The 23,295-nt window shown below is 44.7% G+C and overlaps 1 protein-coding gene across 5 annotated transcripts in view; it reads right to left on the bottom strand.

Annotated features, from left to right (window-relative positions):
* The window catches only part of ARHGAP39 (Rho GTPase activating protein 39), a 150,004-nt gene that overhangs the window by 24,809 nt on the left and 101,900 nt on the right, over nt 1–23,295 (bottom strand). For 4 of the 5 annotated variants that reach the window (XM_034966940.4, XM_034966942.4, XM_034966941.3 and 1 more), the window contains one exon: nt 966–1,049. In XM_034966940.4, coding sequence (XP_034822831.1) covers nt 966–1,049 — 84 coding nt within the window. Of the gene's footprint in view, nt 1–965; nt 1,050–20,415; nt 20,674–23,295 lie in introns of those variants that run through there. The other variant, XM_008972729.6, reaches the window with a different exon arrangement.

The raw sequence follows: 23,295 nt of genomic DNA on the forward strand, positions 1-23,295 counted from the left end.
AGGCTGGTGACCAGAGCCAGGACCTGATCTGCCACAGTGGGGGTGGCCCTTCCACTACGAGCTCTGTCACTCTGCAGGGACCACTGAGTCAGCTGCCCAGATCCATCCCACTGATGAGGAAACGGAAGCTCGGGAAGGCTATAAAACCGTCCTCTATCAAACAGCCACACTGCTGGGACCAGGGCAGGCTCTAATTCCTTGCCACGATGCTAATGTTCAACAAATATGAATGTAAGAAACAAACCGTTACCACTTCCAAGCTCCAGCTGTTCAATCGTCTGTGCAGAACGCCAGAGCCCCCTCGGGTCCTCCAGTTCCTCCCCGACACCACAGTGCCCCTGGGTGGCCCGTGCTGCAGACACCCACCCCCCTACAGAAACAGCAGCTGGCCCTGGCCCTGCATCTCCCACAGCAAACTGGTCACCACCTGGCCAAGGAGGAGAAATCCAGGTGCCTGCCTCTGCCTGCATATCCTGGGAGGTGGAGGGAGCGCCCTGCCCGCCCAGCGTGAAGGCAGTAGGGTCTTGAGGGTGGTCTCCAGAACCTTCCAGCAGTCTGTGAGGCTGACCCAGGGCTACTGGAAGCCAAAGCCCACCCCTCCGCTGTGATTAGCACCAACCTTCCAGACGGGCCTGGCAAGTGCTTTGGCACGTGTGGCCTGAGATGCCAGGGGTGGACCTAACTGAGGACCCTCCAGCACTCTGCTGCTCCACCAGGGGCTGAGGGAAGCACCGCAGGCTCCAGGCTGCCTAAGCCAGGCAGAGACAAAGTTCCTAGACAGGGGCTGCCAATGGGCCTGGGGCAGCTCTAAGGGGCCCCTGGCCCTGTGGCCTCCACGGCCTTTCCAGCTCTGGGTCTGTGGTGTTGCTGCTACGCGCCAGGCACCTCCCACTTGCAGTTAGCCTGGCTCACTGAGGAAGCCGCCCTCCATCAGCAAATGGCCACGCCTGAGAGATGGGTTCTACCTGTAGTGAAGAAGCTGGCCGTCTGCACTGTAATCCCGGTAAATCTCATAGTCCTTCTCAAGGAACACTCCTGGTGGTGAAGAGCTGAAACACAGTAAAATGAAAGAAATATGAATATAAGTGCAATCGTTTACCATAACCAGCTGCTCCCTGACTTAAGAATGTGGCACTGCCACCTCAATTTCCTGGAAATAACCTGGCTCCTGCCCACAGGCTGTATTCTTAACCTTCTGCCCTGAGTCCACCTCCTTCCAGCAGGTACACACCACTGTGGCCCATCCAGAGGCCAGGGGGTGGCTGGGACACCTGGATTTCAGAAGCTTGAACCATTGGAGCTGGAGCTACTGTTCTAAGGGCATAGAGATGGGGTTACTGAGAATCACAGCTTCAGCCAGACATAGAAAGATGACCTGGGAAGGAAGCATGGCTAGAAATAGACTTGGAGGCCAGGCACGGTGGCTCACGCCTGGAATCCCAGCACTGGGGGAGGCTGAGGCGGGCGGATCACCAGGTCAGGAGATCGAGACCATCCTGGCTAACACGGTGAAACCCCGTCTCTACTAAAAATACAAAAAATTAGCCGGGCGTGGTGGCGGGCTCCTGTAGTCCCAGCTACTTGGGAGGCTGAGGCAGGAGAATGGCGTGAACCCGGGAGGCGGAGCTTGCAGTGAGCCGAGATTGCGCCACTGCACTCCCGCCTGGGTGACAGAGCAAGACTCCGTCTAAAAAAAAAAAAAAAAAAAAAGAAATACCCTTGAGGACTGTGACTGCTGAAGGTCAGGGCCTGGAACATCACAAATACCTGTGAAATGAATGGCTGGGCAGGCGATTATCCCGACAGATATTCACAGGTATGTCATCAAACCGGTAAGTATTGATGATTTAAAACAACTCTCAGTAGTCCAGAAGTAGAAGAAAATTTACTTAATCTGATTAAGAATATCCAAATTAAACTCAAGGCCTTCATAGTATTCAGTGGCAAAAGCCTGAACCTTCATAGTATTCAGAGGCAAAAGGCTGAACCTTCATAGTATTCAGAGGCAGAAGCCTGAACCTTCATAGTATTCAGAGGCCAAGGCTGAACCTTCATAGTATTCAGAGGCAAAAGGCTGAACCTTCGTAGTATTCAGTGGCAAAAGGCTGAAAGCATACCCATGAAAGTCAGGGCAAGAATTATTTATCCTTACCACCATTGTTTAATACAGTTTTTGGAAGTGCTAGGCAATGCAACTGGACAAGAAAAAAAACCACAAAAGATTCAAATATTTGAAAGGAAGACATAAAAATGATCATCAATTGTCAGCCTAGAGAAATTAAAACAATCGAATGAGAAACTACCAGCAGTGCGGAGAGATCTCACTTACGTACCACCTGCCATCAGAGGCTGTGCTGTGTGGTGGTGACTGGCTGGAAACCAAGCTCACCTTTAGTAAAGCAACAGTAACAACAAAATACTAGGCACAGGTTAGTGAGGAATGTGCTGTATCAATATGAATAAAACTGTAAAGTCTTGTTGAGACATATAAAAGAAGACTTGAATACATAACAGAGAAACACACACTCCCGGATGAGAAAATTCAATAAATATAAAGATATGACTTCTTTCTAAATTAGTTAATATGTTTAATGTCTTTTTTTTTTTTTTTTTTTTTTTGGCTGGGGGATGGAGTCTCTCTCTCTCACCCTGGCTTGAATGCAGTGGTGTGATCTTGATTTCAGCTCACTGCAACCTCTATCTCCCAGGTTCAAGCAATTCTCCTGCCTCAGCCTCCCAAGTAGCTGGGACTATAGGCACCTGCCACCACGCCTGGCTAATTTTTGTATTTTTATTAGAGACGGGGTTTTGCCATGTTGGTCAGGCTAGTCTCGAACTCCTGACATCAGGTGATCCACCTGCCTTGGCCTCCCAAAGTGCTGGCATTACAGGTGTGAGTCACCGCACCTGGCCATGGAATTCTAGTAATAATTTCATTCAGTGGCAACAGTAGGGAGCTAAAGAAAAATGTTCAGCGGGAGTACTTTCAGAACTTAAGAATGTTCAGTATGTTCACCCCCTACTCTGCTCCCTGCAAAAAGCCCCATATAAAAATAGCTGAGAAGTAATCCAGAAAGGATGATATAAACAGTAATATAAAGCTACATAATTAGGCTGGGCACGGTGGCTCATGCCTGTAATCCCAGCACTTTGGGAGGCTGAGGCGGGTGGATCACTTGAGGTCAGGAGTTCGAGACCAGCCTGGCCAACATAGCAAAACCTCGTTTCTACTAAAAATACAAAAACTAGGGCTGGGCACGGTAGCTTACACTGTAATCCCAGCACTTTGGGAGGCCAAGGTGGGTGGATCACAAGGTCAAGAGTTTGAGACCAGCCTGGCCAATATGGTGAAACCGTGTCTCTATTAAAAATATAAAAAATTAGCCAGGTGTGGTGGTGGGCACCTGTAGTCCCAGCCACTCGGGAGGCTGAGGCAGGAGAATGGCGTGAACCCGGGGGGCAGAGCTTACAGTGAGCCAAGATTGCACCACTACACTCCAGCCTGGGCGACAGAGCGAGACTCTGTCTCAAAACAAAAAACAAAAAAACAAAAACTAGCCGGAAGGGTGACACATGCCTGTGGTCACAGTATCAGGAGAATTGTTTGAACCTGGGAGGCAGAGCTTGCAGTGAGCCGAGATCGTGCTACTGCACTCCAGCCCGGGTGACAGAGTGACTTTGTCTCCAAAAAAAAAAAAAAAAAAAAAAGCTACATAATTAAAGCAGTGTAGTACTAGTAGATGGACGGATTCTGGAATGCAACAGAAAGCCCAAGTATTGACCCAAATATATAAAATAATTCATGAGACAGGGATTAAAATTTCTGTACACAGCAAGTAGGCTGGAGACCAGTCGTGTGTCTGAGGACAGGGACTAAGTGGGCACATTGCTCCTACTGAGAAATACGACATGGCTGCTGAAATACGGTTGTGGTAAAATATTTTAAAAACCTCAAGGATATATGCCAGAAAATTAAGGCAAGCTGGTGATCCCTTATCTAAAATGCTTGGGATCGGAAGAGTTTTGGATTTTGGATTTTGTAGGATTTTGGAATATCTACATATACATATACATAATGAGGTATCTTGGGAGTAGGACCCAAGTCTAAATACAAAATTCATTTATGTTTCACATATACCTTATCCACATAGCCTGGAGGCAATTTTATAGAATATGTTTAATAATTCTATGCATGAAACAAAGTTTTGACTGTGTTTTCATGGCAACCTATCACCTGAGGTCAGACGTGGAAGTTTCCACTTGTGGCATCACGTTGACACTCAAAACGTTCCAGATTATGGAGCACTTTGAATTTTGTGTGCTTGGCCTGTGGTAGACAGCACTAATATCTATTACAAGTGTTTATTTTCTTTTATGTAATTATACATATCTTCTATGACTAATGTACATTGCTTCTCAAATAAAAAGGTCATTTAAAAAATGTTTTAAAATCAGTTGTATAAACAAATGGCAAACTTGCCGGGCACGGTGACTCACGCCTGTAATTCCAACACTTTGGGAGGCCAAGGTGGGTGGATCACTTGAGGTCAGGAGTTCGAGATCAGCCTGGCCAACATGGTGAAACCCCGTCTCTACTAAAAATACAATAAGTAGCCGGGTGTGGTGGTGCGTGCCTATAATCCCAGCTACTTGGGAGGCTGAGGCAGGAGAATCGCTTGAACCCAAGAGGCAGAGGTTGCAGTGAGCTGGGATCTTGCCATTGCACTCCAGCCTGGGCAACAAAACGAGACTCCGTCTCAAAAAAACAAAACAAAACAAAAAAACAAATGGCATACGTTAAAGTTGGCTGGTGGTCAATATCTTCAAACACATAATTATGGTACAGAACAAAAAGCTAGAAATATGGAATATGCTGAGATGGAAAACCACATAGGCAAAGACATCTATAAGATTGCTGTATCTGTATCTAACCCTCCTGCCGTTTCTGACTCGTCACCAAAAGATGACTGGGGTCCTGCAAGCGGGCCTTCAATGTTATGCTCTCGAGGACCAGCGGCGCGTGGGTTACTCTGTTACTGAGTTAGATGAGTATCATGTTCCCGAGGCAGTGATGCTATGGCTGTGCTAAAGGAACATGACGTCAGCACTACTAGAGCAAGTACTCATCACAACAGACTCAACTTACACAACTGTCAGAAACATTTTAAACAGAAACAGAAACTCTCAAGTGGAGTATTTCATCACGGCAGAATTACTTTACAAAAATAAAAATGACCCTTACACTAACGTATGTTCTAACGTGGCTCACTTGTTAGCCAAGCAAGGAAAACTGTTCACTGATGGGAAGTTAATTACATTGTGTTGATTATGGCATCTAAAACTGTGTCGAGAGATGATAAACTTGCTTAAGACTATTAGCCTTTTGGCAAGAGCAGCTGCTTGAGGAGTTGAGGACAGTGAGAGCAACACAACAGCCCTAGGACCCCAGTGGTTTCCACTGCACTCCAGTGGTTTCCATCGGACTCACTCCAGTGGTTTCCATCGCACCCCAGCGGTTTCCATCGCACCCCAGTGGTTTCCATCCCGCCCCAGTGCTTTCCATCACACCCCAGTGGTTTCCATCGTGCTCCAGTGGTTTCCATCAGACTCACTCCAGTGGTTTCCATCAGACTCACTCCAGTGGTTTCCATCACACTCCAGTGGTTTCCATCGGACTCACTCCAGTGGTTTCCATCACACTCCAGTGGTTTCCATCCGACTCACTCCAGTGGTTTCCATCAGACTCCAGTGGTTTCCATCAGACTCCAGTGGTTTCCATCAGACTCCAGTGGTTTCCATCGGACTCACTCCAGTGGTTTCCATTGGACTCCAGTAGTTTCCATCGGACCCCAGTGCTTTCCATCACACCCCAGTGGTTTCCATCGTGCTCCAGTGGTTTCCATCAGACTCACTCCAGTGGTTTCCATCAGACTCACTCCAGTGGTTTCCATCACACTCCAGTGGTTTCCATCGGACTCCAGTGGTTTCCATCGGACTCCAGTGGTTTCCATCCCACCCCAGTGGTTTCCATCACACTCCAGTGGTTTCCATCGGACTCACTCCAGTGGTTTCCGTCGGACTCACTCCAGTGGTTTCCATCACACTCCAGTGGTTTCCATCGGACTCCAGTGGTTTCCATCGGACCCCAGTGGTTTCCATCACACTTCAGTGGTTTCCATCAGACTCCAGTGGTTTCCATCGCACTCCAGTGGTTTCCATCGGACTCACTCCAGTGGTTTCCATCGGACTCCAGTGGTTTCCATCGGACTCCAGTGGTTTCCATCGGACTCCAGTGGTTTCCATCACACTCCAGTGGTTTCCATCGGACTCCAGTGGTTTCCATCACACTCCAGTGGTTTCCATCGGACTCCAGTGGTTTCCATCGGACTCCAGTGGTTTCCATCAGACCCCAGTGGTTTCCATCACACTCCAGTGGTTTCCATCACACTCCAGTGGTTTCCATCGGACTCACTCTAGTGGTTTCCATCAGACCCCAGTGGTTTCCATCACACTCCAGTGGTTTCCATCACACTCCAGTGGTTTCCATCGGACTCACTCCAGTGGTTTCCATCGGACTCCAGTGGTTTCCATCAGACCCCAGTGGTTTCCATCAGACCCCAGTGGTTTCCATCGGACCCCAGTGGTTTCCATTGGACCCCAGTGGTTTCCTTGGCTGTTGATGAGCTGACAGACGTTACTGGTTCTGCTATGTTTGAAGGAGTCAATATTGAGCTTGAAGTGACCAAAGAATTAGCCTCTATCACTTGCTCTATGTGGAACAACTAGAACACACAGTATTTTCAAATAAGTTGTGAAAATACTAATTTTGTATGACCTGAAGTGGAATCTACTAAGATGAACTACAACTGATCATGCTAAGAATATATGTGGATCAGAAAAGGCTTACTTAGACAAACTTACAAAGCTTATGAAAACTGAAGATAATGTGAAAATATAAGCCTATGTTTATTGTGTTATTCATTAGCAGCTACTTTGTGAAAAGTATTTGAATCTATTAGGAGTTACTGAAACAGTGGCATCAACACGAACTTCATGCACTCTCATGACTCAGCCATCATTAGTTCCATGAATTTTTGTCAGAAATCAATGATAAATATTGTCACTTTCCGACCACACAAAGTTCAGCAGCTTAGCAGTGGCAAAGTTTTATTGTCATTTTTTAGAAAACTCTGGGCCAAGACTAAAAGTCTCTGCATGAGAAAAACCTCCCTCAACCACTATTAAACACTGAAAAGGGCTTGGCACCCTAAAATTTTAGGGCTCAGCCCTAAAATCCCAATGCTTTAGGGGGCTGAGTTAGGAGGATCACTTGAGACGAGGAGTTCAAGACCAGCCTGGCAAGATAGTGAGACCTTATCTCTACAAAAAAAAAAAAATAATAATAATAAAAGAAAATTAGCTGGGCACAGTGGCATATGCCTATAGTCCTAGCTGCTCTGGAGGAGAATCCCTGGAGCCCAGGAGTTCAAGGCTGCAGTGAGCTGTGATCACACCACTGCATTCTAGCATGGGTAACAGCGAGACCTTGTATCTAAAAAAAATAATAATAAAATAAATAAATAAATAAGTGCACAATTAATGACTTTGGAAATTAATTTTTGTTGTAGACTTGACAACATTTCTTAATGAATTCAACCTAACATTACAAAGCAAACAGTGCATATGTGTGAAACTTATATTGCAGTAAAGTTATTTCGATGACAACTAATGTCTGAATCATAAGTAATGTCAAGCTGCTTTATCTACTTCCCATGGTGTCTAAAATTAAAACAGAAAGTGAGATTTCCATTCCCACACAAATTTGCAGCAGATATATTTTCTGAGCTCAAAATATAGATCCAGCAGAATTTGATAAATGCCTTCCAAATCATATGCTCATGGACTGACACCAGTATTTGGCAGTAGCTCTCTGTGTAAAAAGACATTTTTGCAGATGAAGCATGTAAAATGTCATCACAAATAACAAGAGATGAACATCTGCAATTGCTTCTGATAGTCAGGAATGCCAACTCCTTTTGGTTTCTCTGAGCAGCAGCACTGGCCCCCGTTGTCCCCTGAGCACACCAAATGCTCTTCCTTCTCGGGACGTGCCACTTGGTGCTTCCCCTGTTGGGATGGCTTCCCCTCACGTATCAACAACTTTTGCTCACAAGATGTAAGTTCTTGCTCCTCAGAATGCACTGAATCTCTACCAATAACTTGGAGAAGGGGAAAAAAAGGGAACTATTACAAGAAAACTCAATCAGTTGAACCTAACCCCAAACTGACACAAATGAAAGTAGTTGAGAAAGACATTAAAAGTTACTAAAGTTGTATTCCATATGTTCAAAAAGCTAGAGAAATGACTGAACATGTTAAGTAGAGACGCAGAATATACAAAAAAGAACCCAATCAAAGTTCTAGAGATAAGCATTATGATGTCTGAGATGAAAAATACACTGGGGCTGGGCATGGAGACTCACGCCTATAATCCTAGCACTTTGAGAGGCTGAGGCAGGAGGACCACTTGAGGCCAGGAGTCTGAGACCAGCCTGGGCAACATAGTGAGATCTCTAAAAAAAAAAAAAAAAGGCCAGGCATGGTGACTCAGCCTGTAATCCCAGCACTTTGGGAGGCCAAGACGGGGGCGAATCATCTGAGGTCAGGAGTTCGAGACCAACCTGACCAATATGATGAAGCCCTGTCTCTTCTAAAACACACAAAAATTAGCCAGGCGTGGAAGCATGTGCATGTAATCCTAGCTACTTGGGAGGCTGAGACAGGAGAATCACTTGAACCCGGGAGGCAGAGGTTGCCGTGAGCCGAGATTGCGCCATTGCACTCCAGCCTGGGCAACAAGAGTGAATTCCATCTCAAAAAAAAATTATATACATATAAATTAGCCAGGTGTGGTAATGTGTGCCTGTAGTCTCAGCTACCTGGGAGGCTGAGAGGGCTGTCTGGGCCAGGAGGTTGAGGCTGCAGTGAGCCGAGCCTGCATCACTGCACTCCAGCCTGGGCAACGGCAAGGCCTTGCCTCAAAACCAAACAAAACCAAACCCACCACTAGAAAGAAAAAATGCTTCGTGAATTTGAAAGCACAACAACAGAAATGATCCAAAATTAAAGCTACAAAAAAACAAAGAGGAAAAATAAAGAAAAAAGAGAAAGTGGGACTGAGTGCAGTGGTTCATGCCCATAATTCCAGCATGGTGGGAGGTCAAGGTGGGTGGATCACTTGAGGTCAGGAGTTCAAGGCCAGACTGGGCAATGTGGCGAAACCCCGTCTCTACTAAAAATACAAAAATTAGCCAGGCGCGGTGGCAGGTGTCTGTAGTCCCAGCCACTCGGGAGGCTGAGGCAGGAGAATTGCTTGAACCCAGGAGGTAGAGGTGCAGTGAGCTGAGATTGCGCCACTGCACTCCAGCCTGGGCGACAGAGCGAGATTCCATCTTAAAAAACAAAAGAAAAGAAAATGGAAATCATCCCACAGAGTCAGAGAGCTGCAGGATGACTTCAAGTGACCTGACACATAACTGCAGTGCTGGGTGGGGGTGTGAGCACAAACACAGTCTAAGGAAAAGGCCAGGCACAGTGGCTCACACTTGTCGCACTATGGGAGGCTGAGGCGGGAGGATCGCTTGAGCCCAGGAGTTTGAGACCAGCCTGGGAAAAACAGAGAGACCCCAACTCTACAAAAAAAAAAAAAAAAAATGGCTGGGTACGGAAGTCAGCAAGCTTGTGGTCCCAGCTACTCAGGAAGCAGAGGTGGGAGGATCGCTTGAGCCCAGGAGGTTGACGCTGCCATCATCTGTGATTGCGCCATTGCACTTCAGCCTGGGCTACAGAGCGAGACCCTGTCTCAACAACAAAAAAAGTTTTGTTTTGGGAGAAAAAATGACTGAAAATTTCTCAAACGTGATGAAGACCATAAACTGAGAGGTCCAAGAAGCTACACGAACCCCAGCACAAGGAACACGAAGAAAATGACATAAACCCCTATCTTAATCAAATTGCTTAAAATGAGCAAAATAGAGAAAATAAAGGAGCTAGAGCCAGGTGTGGTGGCTCACTCCTGCAAATCCAGTGCTTTGGGGGCCGAGGCAGGTGGATCGCTTGAGTCCAAGAGTTTGAGACCACCCTGGGCAACATGGTAAAACCCCATCTCTACCAAAAATACAAAAATAAGCTGGGTGTGGTGGTGTGCACCTGTGGTCCCAGGTGCTGAGGTGGGAGGACGGTTTGAGATTGGGAGGCAAAGTGTGCAATGAGCAGAGATCACACCATTCCACTCCGGCCTGGGTGAAAGAGCCAGACCCTGCCTCAAAAAAATAGAATGAAATTGGCTGGGTATGGTAGCTCATGCCTGTAATCCCGGCACTTTGGGAGGCCAAGGTGGGCAGATCACTTGAGGTCAGGAGTTCAAGGCCAGCCTGGCCAACATGGTGAAATGCCGGCTCTACTAAAAATACAAAATTAGCTGGGCATGGTGGTGTGTGCCTGTAATCCCAGATACTTGGGAGACTGGGGCAGGAGAATTGCTGGAAGCCAGGAGGTGGAGGTTGCAGTGAGCCGAGATCGTGCCACTGCACTCCAGCCTGGGTGACATAGTGAGACTCCATCTCGAAAAAAGAAATAAAGGAGCTAGAGTTAAAAGACACATTATGTAAAGAAATACAAAGAATGACAGCTGATTTCTTGTTAGAAATGATGCAAGCCAGAAGACAATGAAGTGGTAAAAAGGAATAAATCTTAACCTACACCCAGCAAAAGTAGCTTTCAAAAATGAAAATGAGGCCAGGCGTGGTGGCTGATGTGGGCGGCAAGCCACCCAGGTGCTGAGGCAAGAGACCAAGGGCACGAGCTGTTCCAGTATGATAAAATATATAAAATAAGAATAGTTATACCAGATATAGATCTTAGATATGATTATATATGAATATCATTAATCATTAGTTTGTAGCAATTACTCTTTATTCCAATATTATAATAATCCTCGCTCTATAATCATAGCCTAGGAAAAACCAGGCCATACAGAGATAGGAGCTGAGGGGACATAGTGAGGAGTGACCAGAAGACAAGAGTGCGAGCCTTCTGTTATGCCCAGACAGGGCCACCAGAGGGCTTCCTGGTCTAGCAGTAACGCCAGCGTCTGGGAAGATGCCCGTTGCCAAGTGGACCTTGGTCTAGCGGTAGCATCAGTGTCAAGGAAAAATACCCGCTACTTAGCGGACCGGGAAAGGGAGTCTCCCTTTCCCCGGGGGAGTTTAGAGAAGACTCTACTCCTCCACCTCTTGTGGAGGGCCTGACATTAGTCAGGCCCACCCGAGTTATCCGGAGGCCTAACCGTCTCCCTGTGATGCTGTGCTTCAGCGGTCACACTCCTAGTCCGCCTTCATGTTCCATCCTGTACACCTGGCTCTGCCTTCTAGATAGCAGTAGAAAATTAGTGAAAGTACTAAAAGTCTCTGACATGCAGAAATAATGGCATAAGTTGTTTCTCTCTCTCTCTCTCCTCTCTCTCTGCCTCGGCTGCCAGGCAGGGAAGGGCTCCTGTCCAGTGGACACGTGACCCACGTGGCCTTACCTATCATTGGAGATGGCTCACTCTCCTTATCCTGCCCCTTTGTCTTGTATCCAATAAATATCAGCGCAGCCTGCCATTCAGGGCCACTACCGGTCTCCGTGTCTTGGTGGTAGTGGTCCCCTGGGCCCAGCTGTCTTTTCTTTTATCTCTTTGTCTTGTGTCTTTATTTCTACAATCTCTTGTCTCCGCACATGGGGAGAAAACCCACCGACCCTGTGGGGCTGGACCCTACAGGCTGATGCCTGTAATCCCAGCACCTTGGGAGGCTGAGGTGGGCAGATCACCTGAGGTCAGGAGTTCGAGATCAGCCTGGCCAACATGGTGAATTCTCGTCTTTGCCAAAAAAATACAAAAATTAGCTGGGTGTGGTGGCGCACGCCTGTAGTCCCAGCTACTTGGGAGGCTAAGGCAGAATCACATGAACCTGGCAGGTGGAGGTTGCAGTGAGCCAAGATCACACCACTGCACTCCAGCCTGGGTGACAGAGTGAGACTCTGTCTCAAAAAAAAAAAAAAAAAAAAAAGATGGAAGACTTTTTCAAAAACACAAAAGCTAAAAGAAGTCATTACCAGCAGACTTGCACTTCAGTAAATGTTACATGAAGTCCTTGAAGCAGAAAGAAATGCCACCAGATGGACACAAATCTGGATCTACACAAGCAATCAAGAGCACAGGAAACAGGAACTGTGTGGGCTGATGTAGAAATGTTTGCTTAGTATTAAAATCTCTTTAAATGATAACTGACTGTTTAAAGTACAAATGATAACAATGTATTCAGACATTGATAACATGTAGAAAAGTAACATACTTGACAGCAACAGGACAAAATTAGAGAGAAATGGAGCCTAATAAATGCTGTTAGGTTCTTACACCATTTACGAAGCAGGATAATATCATTTGAAAGTCAACTATGGTAAGTTAATATAATACATAAACCCTAAAACAATCACTAAAAAGTAGCAAAGAGCCATAATTAAGAATCCAACAAAAGGAGATAAAGGTGAATTTAAAAATGCTAATTAGTGCAGAAGGAAAAAAAAGGAAAAAGGGATTGAGAACAAAAAAGACAACAAATCAAACAGCGAGACGACAGATTTAAGCCTAAGCCTAACCATATAAATCATCACACTGTGTTAATGGTCTAATCCCCCCATAAACAGGCAGAGATGTTCAGACTGAATAAAAACATGTGACCTAATAATATGATGCCTACAGGAAAACTCACAATAAAGACAAAAGAATAGGTAAAAAGTAAAAGGTTGAAAAGAGAGATACCATGCTAACATGAATCAAATTCATATTGGAGTGCCAATATTAATGTAAGTAGATTTTGGAGCAAAGAATATTTCTAGGAACAAAGAGGGTCAATGATGAAGGGACTGATTCGTCAGGAGCACATAATCCTAAATGTTTATGTACCTAACTACAGAGCCTCAAAATACTCCTGGGTATTTTCTGAGAGAAATAAAAATGTATGTCCAAACAAAGACTTGTACATGAATGTTCATAACAGTTTTATTTGTAATAGCCCAAACCTGCAAACAACCCAAATGCCCAACAGAAGGTGGTACATCCATACAATGGTATACTACTAAGCAGTGAAAAAGGAATAAACTATGGATACATGTAACAACATGTCAAAACAATTACATGGAGTGAAAGATGACAGACAAAAAAGAGTGCATACTGCTTGAGTCCTTTTATGTAAAATTCTACAAAACACAAATTAATCTATAGTGAAGCAGGTAGACGAATGGTTCCTTAGGAATGTGGGGGATTGTGCGGAGACAGGTGGGAGGGGAACAGGAGGGCAAGGAGACTTCTGGCACCAGTGGAAAGTGCACTACCCTAATTGTGGTGATGGTCATGGGTGTGTACATACATCAAGACTTATCAAAATGTATGCTTTAAATGTGTGTGGTTTATTGCCTTTCAATTTTCCTTCCATAAAGTTGACACACTTGAAGAGACAGAAACATCAGAACAAGGGCAGGAAGACATCCATCCAAATGTTAACAAAAACACACAGAGTAGTGGGTGTGGGGAAAATGAGGACAGAGAGGGCAACAGAAAAGCGTATATGCTGAGGCTGGGCGCGGTGGCTCAGGCCTGTAATCCCAGCACTTTGGGAAGCTGGGGCAGGCAGATCACTTGAGGTCAAGAGTTCGAGGCCAGCCTGGCCAACATGGTAAAACCCCGTCTCTACTAAAAATACAAAAATTAACCAGGCGTGGTGGCTCATGCCTGTAATCCCAGCTACTCAGGAGGCTGAGGCAGGAGAATTACTTGACCCTGGGAGGCAGAGGTTGCAGTGAGCTGAGATCGCGCCATTGCACCCCAGCCTGGGTGACAAGAGTGAAATTCTGTCTCAAAAACAAACAAACAAAGAAACAAACAAACAAAAGCTTATAAGCCGAGCAGAATGTGAGATGATGAACTAAATCCTCTTGTTGCATCAGCAATCTCGTCAATGACTGGAACAATCCTGCCAAACAAAAGACGGGTGTTTGGACTAGATTTAAAAATAAACCAAACAGCTATACATCATTTACAAGAAATAGACTGGATGGAAAAAGGAGGCAAATTCTAACCAAAGAGAAACAATGGCACCACAAACTCTAAAAGTTGACTTCAAGGCAAGAAGACTGTGAGGGGTAAAGAGGATTAGACGCAACGACAATAGGAAAAGTCTAGCAGGAAAACGATTCTAAACTTACGAGTGACCAACTCATTGCTTCAATATATAAGAAGTGGAAATTGACAGATTTTAAAGGAGAAATGAACAAATTCTGCTATTCTAGGAGGAGACTTTAACTCTCAGAATGGAGACAGCAGGTAGAAAAAAAATAGGTTGAAAAGATCAACAAAATTGGTACACTGCTAGCAAGACTAATAAAGAAGAAAAGAGAGAATAATCAAATATATGCAATAAAAAATGATAAAGGAGATATCAGCACCGATCCCACAGAAATACAAACTACCATCAGAGAATACTATAAACACCTCTACACAAATAAAATAGAAAATCTAGAAGAAATGGATAAATTCCTGGACACATACACCCTCCCAAGACTAAACCAGGAATAAGTTGAATCTCTGAACAGACCAATAACAGGCTCTGAAATTAAGGCAATAATTAATAGCCTACCAACCAAAAAAAGTCCAGGACCAGACGGATTCACAGCCGAATTCTACTAGAGGTACAGAGAGGAGCTGGTACCATTCCTTCTGAAACTATTCCAATCAACAGAAAAAGAGGGAATCCTCCCTAACTCATTTTATGAGGCCACCATCATCCTGATACCAAAGGCTGGCAGAGACACAACAAAAAAAAGAGAATTTTATACCAATATCCCTGGTGAACATCGATGCGAAAATCCTCAATAAAATACTGGCAAACCGAATCCACCACCATCAAAAAGCTTATCCACCACGATCAAGTTGGCTTCATCCCTGGGATGCAAGGCTGGTTCAACATACGCAAATCAACAAATGTAATCCATCACATAAACAGAACAATCGACAAAACCCAAAAACCACGATTATCTCAATAGATGCAGAAAAGGCCTTTGACAAAATTTGACAGTGCTTCATGCTAAAAACTCTCAATAAACTAGGTATTGATGGGATGTATCTCAAAATAATAAGAGCCATAAATAATGACAAACCCACAGCCAATATCATACTGAATGGGCAAAAACTGGAAGCATTCCCTTTGAAAACTGGCACAAGACAAGGATGCCCTCTCTCACCACTCCTATTCAACATAGTGTTGGAAGTTCTGGCCACGGAAATCAGACAAGACAAAGAAATAAAGGGTATTCAATTAGGAAAAGAGGAAGTCAAATTGTCCCTGTTTGCAGATGACATGATTGTATATTTAGAAAAACACACTGTCTCAGCCCCAAATCTCCTTAAGCTGATAAGCAACTTCAGCAAAGTCTCAGAATACAAATCAATGTGCAAAAATCACAAGCATTCCTATACACCAATAACAGACAGCCAAATCATGAGTGAACTCCCATTCACAATTACTACAAAGAGAATAAAATACCTAGGAATCCAACTTACAAGGGATGTGAAGGACCCCTTCAAGGAGAACTACAAACCACTGCACAACGAAATAAGAGGACACAAACAAATGGAAGAACATTCCATGCTCATGGATAGGAAGAATCAATATTATTAAAATGGCCATACTGCCCAAGGTTATTTAGAGATTCAATGCCCCATCAAGCTACCAATGACTTTCTTCACAGAATTGGAAAAAATTACTTTAAAGTTCAGATGGAACCAAAAAAGAGCCCGCATTGCCAAGACAATCCTAAGCCAAAAGAACAAAGCTGGAGGCATCATGCTACCTGACTTCAAACTATACTACAAGGCTACAGTAACCAAAAGAGCATGGTACTGGTACCAGAACAGAGCTATAGATCAATGGAACAGAACAGAGTCCTCGGAAATAACACCACACATCTACAACCATCTGATCTTTGACAAACCTGACAAAAACAAGAAATGGGGAAAGGATTCCCTAGTTAATAAATGGTGCTGGGAAAACTGGCTAGCCATATGTAGAAAGCTGAAACTGGATCCCTTCCTTACACCTTATACAAAAATTAATTCAAGATGGATTAAAGACTTACATGTTAGACCTAAAACCATAAAAACCCTAGAAGAAAACCTAGGCATTACCATTCAGGACACAGGCATGGGCAAGCACATCATAACTAAAACACCAAAAACAATGGCAACAAAAGCCAAAATAGATAAATGGGATCTAATTAAACTAAAGAGCTTCTGCACAGCAAAAGAAACTACCATCAGAGTGAACAGGCAACCTACAGAATGGGAGAAAATTTTTGCAATCTATCCATCTGACAAAGGGCTAATGTCCAGAATCTACAAAGAACTTACACAAATTTACAAGAAAAAAACAAACAACCCCATCAAAAAGTGGGCAAAGGATATAAACAGACACCTCTCAAAAGAAGACATTTATGCAGCCAACAGACACATGAAAAAATGCTCATCACTGGCCATCAGAGAAACGCAAATCAAAACCACAATGAGATACCATCTCACACCAGTTAGAATGGCGATCATTAAAAAGTCAGGAAACAACGGGTGCTGGAGAGGATGTGGAGAAATAGGAACACTTTTACACTGTTGGTGGGACTGTAAACTAGTTCAACCATTGTGGAAGTCAGTGTGGCGATTCCTCAAGGATTTAGAACTAGAAATACCATTTGACCCAGCCATCCCATTACTGAGTATATACCCAAAGGATTATAAATCTTGCTACTAAAAAAGACACATGCACATGTGTGTTTATTGAAGCACTAGTCACAATAGCAAAGACTTGGAACCAACCCAAATGTCCAACAATGAATGATAGACTGGATTAAGAAAATGTGGCACATATACACCATGGAACACTATGCAGCCATAAAAAAGGATGAGTTCATGTCCTTTGCAGGGACATGGATGAAACTGGAAACCATCATTCTGAGCAAACTATCACAAGGATAGAAAACCAAACACTGCATGTTCTCATTCATAGGTGGGAAATGAACAATGAGAACACTTGGACACAGGGCGGGGAACATCACACACCACGGCCTGTTGGGGGGTGGGGGGCTGGGGGAGGGACAGCGTTAGGAGAAATACCTAATGTAAATGACAAGTTAATGGGTGCAGCAAACCAACATGGCACACGTATACCTATGTAACAAACCTGCACGTTGTGCACATGTACCCTAGAACTTAAAGTAAAATAAAAATAAAAAAAGGATGAAACTTGATTTACATAATAGATTTCATTTAATTAACATATGCAGAACTCTGGGCACAACAAAAAGAAAACAGAAATTATCCTTTTGAAGGAGTCATAAAATCATTTACAAAAATTTATGAATTAGCCCACAAAGCAAGTCTCAAAAAAAAATTATGCTTTCCTTAAGTTGGCAATCAAGAACGAAAATGAAAAATAAACTGTAGTTTTGGAAATGAAGATATTTATAAATTACAAATGAGTCAAAGAATAAATCATAGTTAGGCTGGGAGTGGTGGCTCATGCCTATAATCCCAGCACTTTGGGAGGCTGAGGCAGGCAGATCACTTGAGACCAGGAGTTTGAGACCAGCCTGGCCAACATGGCAAAACCTCGTCTCTACTAAAAATACAAAAATTAGCCAGGCATGGTGGCACCCCCCTGTAATCCCAGCTACTCAGGAGGCTGATGCATGAGAATTGCTTGAACCCGGGAGGTGAAGGAAGCTGAGATTGTATCACTGTACTGCAGCCTGGGTGACAGAAAAAAAAAAAAAAAAAAAAGGGAAGAAGATGAAGACGAGGAGGGGGAAGCAGAAATCATAATTAAAAATTGAAAATATTTAAAAGTGGGCTGGGCTAGGTGCAGTGTCTCACACGTATAATCCCAGCATTTTAGGAGGCCGAGGTGGGAGGATCACTTGAGGCCAGGAGTTCCAGACCAGCCTGGGCAACATGGCATTAGCCTATTTCTATAAAAAATAAAAAAATTAGGCTGGGCGCAGTGGCTCATGCCTGTAATCCCAGCACTTTGGGAGGCCGAGGCGGGCAGATCACCAGGTCAGCAGATAGAGACCATCCTCGCTAACACGGTGAAACCCCATCTCTACTAAAAATACAAAAACAAAATTAGCTGGGTGTGGTGGCGGGCGCCTGTAGTCCCAGCTACTCGGGAGGCTGAGGCAGGAGAATGGCGTGAACCCAGGAGGCGGAGCTTGCAGTAAGCTGAGATTGCGGCACTGCATTCCCGCCTGGGTGACAGAGCGAGACTCCATCTCAAAAAAAACAAAAAAAAATAATAATAAAAAATAAAAAAATTAGTTTGGTGTGGTGGTGTACACCTGTAGTCTCAGCTACTCAAGAGGCTGAGTTAGGATTGCTTGAGCCTGGGAGCTGAAGGCTGCAGTGAGCCATGATTATGCCATTTCATACCGTCTTCACACGTGCAGGAGATTTTACAGTCAGGCATCACTTACTAACACAGATGTGTTCTGAGAAACGCGTCATCAGGCAATTTTGTCACTGTGTGAACATCCCAGAGTACAGTTATACACATGCCCGCTATAAGGCCTGCTACACACCCAGGCTATATGGTGTAGCCTATTGCCCCCAGGCTACACACCTCAGCATTACTGTGCCGAATGCTAAATGCCATTGTAAGACAATGGTGAGTATTTGTGTGCCTAAACATATTTAGACATAGAACAGGTACAGTAAAAATATGGTATAAAAGATAAAAAATGGCACACCTGTACCGGGCACTTACCAGGAACAGAGCTTGCAGGACTGGCAGTTGCTGTGCATGTCGGTGAGTGAGCCCTGGATATCACTGCACACAACTCTTAACTTGACAACCCTGTACACTTCGGCCACACTCAATTCATTTAAAACTTCTTCTTTCATCAGTAATAAATTTAGTTTACTGTAACTTTTTTACTTTATAACCTTTTTAGTTTCTTTAAACTTTTTGAGTCTTTTAGAACACTTTGCTTAACATACACATTGTACAACTATACAAAATATTTTCTTTCTTTACATTCTTATTCTATAAGCTTTTTTAATTTAAAATTTCTTAAACTGACTTTTTGTTACAAACTACGACACAAACACACACACTAGCCTAGGCCTACCCATGCTCAGGATCATCAACACCACCGGCTTCCTATCGCCACATGGTGTCCTGGGAGACAGCAACACACGTGGAGCCATCACCTCCCGAGACAACAGCGCCGCCTTCTGGACACCTCCAGAAGGACCCACCTGAGGGTGTCTCCAGCTAACATTTTTTTTTAAGTGCACGCTAAATGATAAAAACTATGGTATAGTGAATACACAAACCAGCGACATAGTCACGTATCATCATCATGGTCAAGCACTATGCACGGTTCATAACCACACGTGCTGCTCCTCCGTATGACCGCAGTGCAGCAGGTCTGTCTACGCCAGCATCACTGCAGACTTGCGAGTACGGTGTTGCACACAACCACGGTAGGTCATAGAACCTTTTCAGCTCCATTATAATCTATGAGACCACTCTCATATATGCAGTGTGCTGCTGATGGAAATGTTATGTGGCACGTGACTGTATCATAAAGACATCTATCTACCCAAACTAATCCATAATTCAACGCAATTCTAGTCAAAATCCCAACAGAGTGGCCGGGCATGGTGGCTCACGCCTGTAATCCAGCACTTTGGGAGGCTGAGGTGGGCAGATCATGAGGTTAAGAGATCGAGACCAGCCCAGCCACCAACATGGTGAAACCCTGTCTCTACTAAAAATACAAAAATTAGCCGGGTGTGGTGGCGGGTGCCTGCAGTCCCAGCTACTCGGGAGGCTGAGGCAGGAAAATCGCTTGAACCTGGGAGGCGGAGGTTGCAGTGAGCCGAGATTGCACCACTGCACTCTAGCCTGGGCGACAGAGTGAGACTCCGTCTCAAAAAAAAAAAAAAAAAAAAAAAAAGAACGAAAAAAAAAATCTCCCACAGAGCTTCTCATGGAAGTCCTGGCCCCAATAGCCCCACATCACCCCAGCATTCCTGAGACATTTTTGAGAAGAAATGGACACTCCAGTCCCCAGAGAGTGGGCCCTGAGCCATGGGTGACAGGGCAGGCTAAGGCCAGACCCACGGCCTCTCTGGGGAAGAACAGCCCCGCAAGTGTGGGTGACTGACACATTTTGAAAATAGAATCACAAAAATAAACCAATTCCTCCACCTAATTGCAGAGACGAGTCAAAACGAATAACAAATTCAAAATTATGATAATCCAATACCAATTCTCTGAGAAGTTCTGCACAGGCCCGAAGCCGTCCGTTCTGTTCAGTGAGAGGAAACCGGAGATTCCAGCGCGGCAGCACAGCACAGGCTCTTGAGGGAGAGTTATTTTTAAAATGTTAACGCCAAGCCCGCTCGTCCGCTTGTTTCTTAAAATGATTCACGATTCTCAAAATCTGGCTTCGACTTGTGCAAGATGAGCTCCTGCCCGTTTCTGGCTGGGAGAAGTTGTTCTCCAGAGGGACCATAGGATTTAACTGCCGTCAGTATTTACAGCAAACCAATAGGTTTGTTTTTCACTTATGCCATTTAAACCATAAACCAGATGCTGCAGTCACCTTTCCACGGAGCTCCACCTGTACACACCACGAATGTCCTTTATTCCTTAACCTCTACAACAGTCTAAATTCTGTACCTTTCAGTATCATCTCCTTTGGGAAATGCCGCTGGAGGGCCAAGGACTCCTGGCCTGCTCTGGTGTGTGTTTAACTGCAGGCATGAGATTGCTCACGTGGGTTTCATGGATCATATGAAAGCCCACAGGGAGGTTCCTCTGTTTTTCAAAAGCACACAGATGCTGCTGTGACAACCGGAATATACACTCAGGGCCGGTTCAACATGAGACCAACCAGTGTAAAACACCACACTGACAGATAGACTGAAGGAGAGAAACCACGTGATCATCTTAACTGATACAGAAAAGGCATTGACAAAATCCACATGATAAAACCACTGGGAACACAAGGAGTATCAAGGAACTTGCTCAATAGAAAAGACTGGAAGCTTTCCCCGAGATCAGGAGCAGAACAAGGATGCCCCTTCACCACTGCCATTCAACACTGCACTGGAAATCCTACGCAGGGCAATCAGTTAAGGAGAAGAAAAAGGCATCCAAATTGGAAAGGAAGATGTTAGACTATCACTAACCACAGATGACATAGTCCTATATATAGAAAATCCCAGAGATTATAAACGAAGGTTACTACAGCTAATACAGAAATTCAGCAAAGTTGCACAATACAAGATCAACACACAATCAGTTATGTTTCCATACACCACAATGGACAATCCGGAAACAAACAAACAAAAAATTCCACTTACAACAGCATCGAAAAGAATAACATATCTAGGAAGAAACTTTACCAGGGAGGTGAAAGGACTGTAAACTAGAAAATATAAAACACTGCTAAGAAAAATCAGACATAAGCAAATGAAAAGACACCCTCTGTTCATGGATTAGAAAATTAATATTGCTTGGATGAAATATGAGCTTACAGATCCAACACAATCCCCCACACAGATCCACAATTCCAAAAGCTTTTTTGTTGTTGTTGTTAAAAGAAATGAAAAAGCCAATCCCCAAATTCTTGTGGAATTGCAAGGTGCTCCAAATAGCCAAAACAACCTTGAAAAATTAGAATAAAGCTGGAAGACTCACACTTTCCAGTTTCAAAACTTATTACAAAGCTACAGTGATCAAAACAATGTGGTACTGGCATATGGATCAATGCAAATCAATTGAGAGGCCAGAAATGAACCCAAATCTATGACAGGTCAATTTTTGTTTGTTTGTTTTTGAGACAAAGTCTTGCTCTGTCACCCAGGCTAGGGTACAGTGGTGCGATCTCGGCTCACTGCAACCTCCGCCTCCTGGGTTCAAGTGATTCTCCTGCCTCAGCCACCCGAGTAGCTGGGATTACAGGTGTGAACAACCACTCCCAGCTAATTTTGGTACTTTTAGTAGAGACAGGGTTCTGCCACGTTGGACAGGCTGGTCTCAAACTCCTGGCCTCAAACTCCTGCCTTCCTTGGCCTTGAAAAGTACTGGGATTACAGGCGTGTGCCACTTTTCTTGGCCAAAATTAAAAACTTTGTACTTTGGCCATGCACACTGGCTCATGTCTGTAATCCCAGTGCTTTGGTAGGCATAGGTGGGCATACTGCCTGGGCTCAGGAGTTGGAGACCAGCCTGGGCAACATAGTGAAACCCCAAACTCTACAAAAAAATACAAAAATTAGCCTGGTGTGGTGGCACGCGCCTGTAGTCCCAGATACTTGGGGGTCTGAGGTGGGAGGTCACTGGGCCCGGGAGGTGAGGGCTGCAGTGAGATTGCACCACTGCACTCCAGCCCCAGAGACAAAGAGAGACCCTGTCTCAAAAACAAACAAACAAACAAAACAAAAACAACAAAAACCTTTGTTTTTCAAATGATACCATCAAGAAAGTGAAAAAAGGGGCCAGGCGTGGTGGCTCACGCCTGTAATCCCAGCACTTTGGGAGGTGGGTGGATCACGAGGTCAGGAGATCGACACCATCCTGGCTAACACGGTGAAACCCCGTTTCTACTAAAAACACAAAAAATTAGCCGGGCGTGGTGGCAGGTGCCTGTAGTCCCAGCTACTCGGGAGGCTGAGGCAGGAGAGTGGTGTGAACCCGGGAGGCGGAACTTGCAGTGAGCAGCGATCACGCCACTGCACTCCAGCCTGGGCGATAGAGCGAGACTCCGTCTCAAAAAAAAAAAAAAAAAAAGAAAGTGAAAAAAGGCTCAAAGTCGTTAGTCATTAAGGAAATGCAAACCAAAGAGACATTTCACAGTGGCTACAATAGCTAAAAGAAATCTAAAAAGGAAAGCAAGTAGTGTTGGCAAGGCCGTGCATAACTTTGAACCCTCATATTTGCTGGTGGGATGTGAAATGTAGGCCCTGGTCCTCTTTGTGCCCGCCTTCTGCACCGCTCGCTCACCCACGCCACGCCCGAGCCTCCACTGCTCACCCTGCCCTGAATGCCGACACCAACACCGTCTTCCCAGTGTGCTCCAGTGGCTCCTCCACACCTGATTTGCCCCAACTCCTGCCCACTCTGCAGCAGGCCCCATCCC

Source organism: Pan paniscus, chromosome 7 (assembly GCF_029289425.2).
Source record: "Pan paniscus chromosome 7, NHGRI_mPanPan1-v2.0_pri, whole genome shotgun sequence".
Taxonomy (NCBI): domain Eukaryota; kingdom Metazoa; phylum Chordata; class Mammalia; order Primates; family Hominidae; genus Pan; species Pan paniscus.